General features: G+C 41.1%; 1 protein-coding gene across 1 annotated transcript; it reads left to right on the top strand.

Moving 5' to 3' along the window:
* Positions 1 to 440: 440 nt before the first annotated feature.
* Positions 441 to 3,145, top strand: LOC306751107 (phospholipid scramblase 2; the record flags this gene model as incomplete). Its single annotated transcript, XM_079234642.1, has 6 exons — positions 441 to 509; positions 1,225 to 1,267; positions 1,364 to 1,584; positions 1,693 to 1,854; positions 2,368 to 2,529; positions 3,036 to 3,145. 6 exons carry the CDS (start codon positions 441 to 443, stop codon positions 3,063 to 3,065), a joined length of 687 nt encoding a protein of 228 aa, XP_079090768.1. The 3' UTR covers positions 3,066 to 3,145.
* Between the last annotated feature and the right edge of the window lie 5,283 nt (positions 3,146 to 8,428).

The raw sequence follows: 8,428 nt of genomic DNA, 5'->3' as shown, positions 1-8,428 counted from the left end.
GCTGACTTCAGCGCGTCGCTTTTTAACAACTCGCCGTCTCCCATGGGTGAAAGGGAGGCAGATCGCGGGCGCGCGCGCTCTTTTTACTAGCGGACGAAACGTCCTTAGGCTGTAAATATCACACTCTTCTGGACATGATCCGCACTGGGGCGACTAAGGTATCGGATACACGAGTGGTGATGCTCGTGTTGGCTTTTACAGGCCTGTTGTTTACGTGTAAACACAACGGAGTAATCTAATTCTCCTGGTGGAGTCTTCCCGTCAGACGCCCCTCCCAAACCCTACCCGTCGCTTCCAGATACAAACCGGATTATCTAGAGAAACATGTTAACAGCTGCCGAGGCTCGTTTGTTTAGTTGAGTGACACCACACGATGGCGCTGTTTCCCACTATACTATAATCATTCCATTCATCAACAGAGCTCCTCCCAGGCTGTCAAGATGAATATGTATGAGGTGCCCGACCCTGAAATGCCAGACTGTCCACCGGGATTAGAGTACCTGACTCAGGTAAGAAGGATTGAAGCAATTTAAGTCTTTGTTTTCTTTATGTTAGTGCCATTTAGTCCAGTGGTCCGTGACCTCAATAACGTCTGTTCATGTCTTCATCAAGAGCAGAGGAAACGAGCAAGTATGTATCACTGACTGTTTCATTCCCTAATTATGTAACATCATCGCATCACGCCTGATACAATATCAGCAAATAGTCCAGTGACAGTAGAAACTGAATGTGGCCTATACCTATAATACATAATAAAACAAATGTCACACCCTGAATCTGAATATACGGATATTGTATTGCAGTGATGATACAAGAGATGGGCCTTTTTTAAGGTTTCAGAAAGCATAGGTGTTAATAATTAAGGAAGCTGCTTCAGTTTCAGGGCCACACTATAGTGCTTGCTGACTCACTGTCACAGCTCACTGGGGCACTACAATAGATCACAGCCATCTTTAATGCTACTGTGACGGGTGAAATGGTCTACTGTAAAAATAATGATCTGAAACCCAGCTACTGTGGGATCTGTTGGAGTTGTTATACACTATAGTGGCGTTTTATAAGTACATAACAATGTCCAAAGAAAAGACGCCTAATGAAAAAAACCTTTGCTCTAACTTTGTAGGCCCTCCCTTCCAACTACACCCACTCAACTGAACTGCTGCATTTAACAGGCAGACATGCATACAGTTGAATCCAGTGTGTGTGTGTTGTCTTGTTTTCTAGGTGGATCAGCTCCTCATCAAACAGAAAGTTGAGCTTGTTGAAGGTAGAGTATGTAAACATGCATTGACTTCTGCAAAAAAAATACATCATGCTGCTAGTTATGTTTTATGTTCTTCATTTGTATCGTTCGTCCGCTCAGCCCTTGTCGGTTTTGAAAGCAACAACAAATACGAAGTCCGCAACAGCTTGGGTCAGAACGTGTTCTACGCCGTCGAGGAGAACGACTGTCTGAGCCGGCAGTGTTGCGGCCCCATGCGCTCCTTCAACATCCACGTCCTTGACAATTTTGGACAGGAGGTCATCACCGTCACCAGGCCACTCAAGTGCATGTCATGCTGCTTCCCTTGTTGTCTGCAAGAGGTGGGTGAGCCCGCGTTTTAACGTGTTGCATGCATTAAATTATGGTCTGGGTTTTTGTTTTGCTCAGTTTCGTATAGTTTTCACACTTTGTTACAATCCCTCACTCAGCTGGAGGTGCAGTCTCCCCCTGGTAACACAGTGGGGTACGTTACACAGCAGTGGCACCCGTTCTCCCCCAAATTCATCGTCGCCAACGAACACCAGGAGCCTGTACTGAAGATCCATGGGCCCTTCTGTGGATGGAGCTGCCTACCAGATGTTGACTTTGAGGTGGGTTTATCTAAACACAGAAAACCATTAAATGTGTGGAAACAGGACACGGTAACATTCTGGCCCTCTGGACATTTATTTTGCAAGGGGTCGTCCTCCTGCTCCGAAGCAGGAAATATGTTTCCAATCAGAGCGGGATGTAGCTTGGACGAAGCCGCCGCACAGGGCATGCTCTTGTGTGGTACAGTGTGGCCATTGTTGCACGGCTCAGCTGGTTTTATTAGATTGAGCTGTCAAGGGGATTTGGGTCAGCGATAGAGACCTTTTACTAGACTCAGAAGAGGGGTAACTGAAGCATGATATTACCATCCCGGTTTTTTTCTTGCTGCTTTGAAGTCATTACTGGGATAGAAGATTCAAGTTACTGTGGCAGAGGGCAAAAAACTGAAATTGGATGAGATTATGAATTGTTCCATGATCTCCCTCCAATAAAACCAAACGGGTTTAGGGGTTGATCTTCATCCTAATGCAACACATGTCTGCATCGTGTCCTCTCTGTAACTCTTTCCGCAGATTATGACGATGGATGAAGTCAGTAAGATTGGGAAGATCAGTAAGCAGTGGACGGGGCTGCTCCGGGAAATGTTCACAGATTCAGACAACTTTGGGATCCAGTTCCCCATGGACCTGGATGTGAAAATGAAGGCTGTGATGATCGGTGCATGTTTTCTCATTGTACGTAAAGTAACAGGAATCTTTACTGTGTCTTTAGTTGTTCATCAACGTCAACAAAAGTTTAAACATTCCTTGTGAAACCAATTTTGTTTTGGGATACTCCCATAGCAAGATAAAGGCAGGCACTGCCAAACAACGTGGCTGTTTCCAATGCAGTAGCCTCATATGACCTAACTTTCAGGGGAATGATCTCTTCCAGTGCACCGCTAGTCGGAGCTTAGTGCACCTACCACTTAATGCACCACTTACTGAAGCATACATTTTGTGGGAAATGGAACTTGAAACCAACACAATCACCACAAATGCACTTGTCAGAGAGACTTTGGAGTATCACAACCCACATTTGCTAAAAAGCTTCTTGGCTAAATTCTCAGAATGTTTTCACAGCTAATTTGGCAGTGATTAGTGAATTAATTCTACCCCTCAGATCTATTTTAACTTCATGTCGTCAATTAAATGCATTTGCTTTGCCATTAACACTTTATTTTTGGTGTGTCTTTACACAGGATTTCATGTTCTTTGAGACCGCTAACTAGGAGCCAAACCAGAAGTCCATGTGAGCATCCGAACATTCCTGGAAGAACAAGGCCAGAAAGCCATGATAATCAGTCCCAAATGCCCTAGCATAGAACAACCTTCACACAGATCATTTAAAGGTAGTACCAAGTTACCTAAATGCTAAAATATTGCATGAAAAATGAAATGGAAGGTTTGTTTTAGTCTTAGTGCTCAGGTTGGTTGTTAAAACCCACACTGGGCTGTGAATGCACTGTGCAGTGTTCTTCGATAAAGCTTGTGAGGGAGTTTTCATTTGTGTTTACATTATGGTCGCTGAGCCCATCTGGGGCCCAGATCCCAGAACCTTGCGTTACTACTTTAAAACAACAAACTTGAATAGGATAACATCCATATATACAAGTATATGAAAAGGGAAGACCATTGCTGGCAAGTGCTGTTATACAGTTTGTGAAAGTTGTGCCAAATAGCACTTGTACAATTTGGTCATTTTAATAGTCAATATGTTATATAGAACACTATGCTTGTAGCTATATTGTTTGAAAACTAAAATACTTGTGTAATGTAGTATTTTCTAGTTCACATATTCAAAGCCCTTATTTATTGATTTATATGTTGGTCTGTTTAACAATTTTTCAACACATGTGTGTGTGTGTGTGTGTGTGTGTGTGTGTGTGTGTGTGTGCATGTGCACTGCTTTGTGTGCTATGAGTGTACTTGTGCGTTTTAACTGAAACATGAACTAACATAGGACTACAATGTATTATTATTCAATGGATGGGTTATGGCTTTATGTGTCCCAGTCTTGTCCACAAGAGGGAGCTAGCTTTTCATTTAAGAATAACCTGACAGCCCAAATAAACAAACTCAATACCTGCTTATGCCATTGATTTTAATTGAAATACTTGTTTCTGATAACATTGTATGTCTTTGGACGAACTCAGGTTGAAATGCATGCTACTGTATTATAGTGATGGTTTACTGCTTACGCCATGAAATACACACCTGCACCTGATACTATTAAAAGTAATCTTTTGGAGGAGTTTTTGCCCAAATAAATCATCCAAATATAATGACGTCTTATACATTTCCTGGTATATCAACTTTAATGTTGATCTTTCTCTCTGTTGGTTCAGCCGCTGGTTCCACATGTGTCAAAAGTCAAACGTAAAATTCAAAAAGGATTTGATGATTGGGGCCATCAGTCTGATTAGGGATGGTAAAAGTAAAGTTTTGTGGCAAAGCCATTATCTATGTGCTACATTAACATTAAAGCCAACATTTTGTAGCATCATGAAAACTGGAAAAACACCCATCTTGAGTAATTTTCTAAGAGATATTTAGTTTACTTTAAAAGCTTTTATTTTTTGAAAACAGTTAAACGGTGTTTAATTGTTTTTGACTATTTTTCAAAAAAATATTTTAGGACTAAATACTTAATCAATTACTGAGGAATGGGTGGTATTTTTTTTGCAGTCTACTGTTTACATGGCTTAAGTTGTTGGTGTTCAACTCTTAAGTACATTTGAATTACATTCTCGCCATTAAGATTACCTTGATCATTTGGTTGAATGTATTAATAGTATACGATGCGGGTGCTACATCCTCTGAAGGCTCTTTGATTGTGTTTAAAAGCCAAAAATGTAAGTCAGAATGTGATATAAAGGGAGTTTAGCTATTTCCAGTCAACGATGTGTTTACTAAAAGAACCATACTTTTGCACTAATGCTGTGAATTACTTTCAGTCATGCAATGAATGCAAACAAACTCTGTGAGCTTAGCTTAAATTGTGCAAATAGTCCATGGAAACACTTAAATTAAAATAAATATTATATATATAAATATATAAATTGTGATGTGTGCGGTTCTTTTGTTTTTTGATCCTTAGTCACCAACTCCATTTATCATCACGCACCACTAACCCTCAAAAGACTATTTACATCAGTAGTTGTGCTCAGGGGCCTTCAGGCCTTGAATACAGTTTGAAAGTGGGGGTGTTACAATGGTCAGACCTTGTACATGGTCATGTAGAACCACTCAGCCTTGCTTGTTAATTATTTCACCAGCTGCTGTGATCGCCAACTTCACCTTTAACATTCCTTAAACGCTCTCATGAAATGTGAATGCAATTTAGTTTTTTGCTGCAAAAATCCAGCCTGCCGAGTACAGATGTCCTTGTAGGAAAACATGAGAAAGGAAATGAGTGCATGGTATGTTCTCACTCTTCAAGTAAGCCATTAACCTGAAGCTGTTAACCGTGGGTGTAACAAATAGACCTCATTTAAAAAAAGCCTTTTATAGATTTTTTAAATCACACATCAATGAAAATAGTTACTTGAGCAAGGATTGAATAGAGAGGTTAAATCCTGCATGGGGCAGTTTGGAACATTTCGTACAGTAGTTTCTTCTGCACAATAGCACATTTGATTAATGGAAGATTAGAAAATAATCTCTGTCGTGTAAGCATTCATTCACATGTTTCATTCATTCACAATCATTCTTATAATATAAAGAAAGTTAAGAGTACTGTCTAGACCTGCTCTTCATGAAGTGTCATGAGATAACCACTGTTATCTGCTGTAATAAAACATGATTTGACTACACATAATTTAAGGCCACAGGTCTCATTTAGCATTTCACATGAAAACAATGCATTATCTCAGACAGAGAATTTCTGTGAGTCATGGCAAAGCCCCCTTTTGTGATAATGATAGTTTTCATCCATTGCCTGGCATGACGTTTTGGAAGATATGACGCGGCGCCGCTCTGAGCGCTATAGTTAATTAAGCTGTGGTTGGAAAACAATGAGAAGTGTGTAGGCATGTAGATGGAGGGCCAGAGAGGACCTGGGCACGGATGATTTCCTTTTTCCATTTCCCCGTAGTCATGGGATCATTCTTTGTCCTGGTAGCGGCGCGGCTTTTGGGACAGCAATGTCGATCTGTCTGTTCAGGTGATCCACCACGTTGGTCCAGACCTAAATGTCTCAGCAACTATAGGTGGACTATCATGACATCTGGTACAGATATCCTACCATCCAGAGGATGATTCCTAATAAATGTTACTCTTGTGCGACTAATAGGCCAAAGTTTGTTTCCTGAGAAATAGCTCAACATCTGCTAGATGGATTGACCCAACATTTCTAATGGACAGTCATGGTTCCCAGAGGATGAATTCAATAGAACCTGGTAACGCTTGAGGTTGTCCCGACAACTATTGGATAGATTTTCATGAAATTTGGTACAAACATGTATGTTCCCCACTTGATGAACCCAACACTGTTGGTAATCTCTTCAATTCAATCGTCTATTCTCTCATTAGGTCTAATTTCATATTTTATGCAATACTTTCATTTATGACCAAATACCTGCTAAACTAATGCATCCCAATTGACCTTTAAATGGGTTCATCCATCCATTATCAGCCGCTTATCCGGGGTGGGGTCTCGGTGGCAGCAGCCCCAGCAGGCTAACGCAGGCTTCCCTTTCACCCGCAACATTTTCCAGCTCATTCTTGGGGATCCCGGGCCAGCTGTGAGATATAATCCATCCAGCGTGTCGTGGGTCTTCCCCGGATCTCCTACCAGTTGGATGTGCCCGGAAAACCTCCAGTGGGAGCCTTCCAGGTGGCATCCTGATTACCTCAGCTGACTCATTTCGACACAAAGGAGTAGCGGCTCAACTCCCAAGTTCCCTCCAACTTTAAATATGTGTATTTTGTATTTCTTTTACATACGTTTTGTCTTTTAAAATAGGCTACGTGTTTCACCGCTGTATGGTGACAGGACTCACTTAACTTGTTAACTCCCACCCCTACCTTCACGTCATTGGACCTCATGCGGAAGGAAGTGGATGTAGCCGGTGCCGCTGACTCGTCAGGCTACAGAGATGTGCTCCTGGTGGACAGCCACAATACATTTGCTCACATGCTTCACAGTCCCTAAAGGAAAGGCCCCCATCCAAATTCCATGTTTATTTTTCATGGCGTTGCAGATTCTCAGCAGCTGTCTACTACTTTTTAACCAAGTTTTCTGTTTCCTCAGTTGCAAATGTGGTGCTTGGTTGGTTCCATAACATGTGAGCTATGTGAACTTCGCAGACTAAAAGTTAGTACTGGAACAGCTGTGTTCAGCAAAGATTAATGTATAACAACTCAGTGTTTCCTCCTTTTTGGATAGACTGTGGTCTCCACATCCTTAGGAATTACACTCTCTAGGGATATTCTGTCACAGGATGTGCATTTCTGGATTCACAGGAATTGTGCAGGCAGATGAAAACATATTTGGTATGAATTAAAGCACATAGACACATTTGATTTGACAGACTTCCCTTCTAATTAAAGACATATTAAAACTGTTCAGCCCGAAAAACAATGATTGGTAATTTTTTGCTCCACTAAATGTCTTGAAATATGACAGAAGTTATTGGTTGCACTAGTGAGTGAGTATGACATCAGGGTTCTAACAACATGAGGAACAACTTCAACAGGCTTTGCTTTAGTGATTGCAGAAGTTGGAGCAACTAGCCTCTTGGTTTAATCTGTTTACGCACATGCAGGAGCTGTGGGCTGAGGTTCTTCTATTGTTTGCATGTGAAGACTCATAGGGACTGTTTTATAAATAAATAAGTTCTGCAAGGTCTGTGATAACAAATCACTGAAACCAGAGTCGTTATGGAAACTATGTTAAAACTCAGTTTCTAGCCAACACTGTAGAAACAATATTCTGCTCTGATTACTTTTGGAGCCCAACACACAACTACAAATAAAGAGTGCAGTTTGCTCGCCACAGACAGCATACAGGATCAGGAATTTCTGTTGCTTTCGACCGACTGTGACAAACAAACGACTGAGGCAACATATGTGCAAACGCAGCCAAGGAAAACACCGTATACACACAATTGGGGGGAAAGAGAGCAGACGTGAAATATAAAATGGGGGATGGTTATTTACTTTAACAGGAGCATTCCTGAGAACAAATCAAAGACTGGAGACATGTTGGACCTCACCAGTCTCCTAAAAGTGTCTGGAAACATACTGCTGCTTGTGTAACATGTTTCTGTCAACAGACTGTGATGAGGAATAAAAGTAGTTCCTTTGTTTTTTACCGACAATAAATAGATGAATTAAGGATGAATACTGTATTTTAATGAAGTCAAATCTAATCAAAAGTGAACCTTTACGTGTTTAAGTGGCTAGTCCTAACAACATGTGGGACACAGGACCCCGATCCAAGTCTATGTTATCAAAGTCCTGAGCTTTGTATATCTAACTACCCACACCGACCTCCTCCCTGTGACTTCCTGCATTTGAAAAATCAGGCAACCATTACGTTTCCTCCAAACTGTATTTGCCATCGCAAATTACTAATGTGCAAATGTATTTT

This window comes from Taurulus bubalis, assembly GCF_910589615.1.
Source record: "Taurulus bubalis genome assembly, chromosome: 18".
Taxonomy (NCBI): Eukaryota; Metazoa; Chordata; class Actinopteri; order Perciformes; family Cottidae; genus Taurulus; species Taurulus bubalis.
This window is presented reverse-complemented; position numbering and strand designations above follow the sequence as displayed.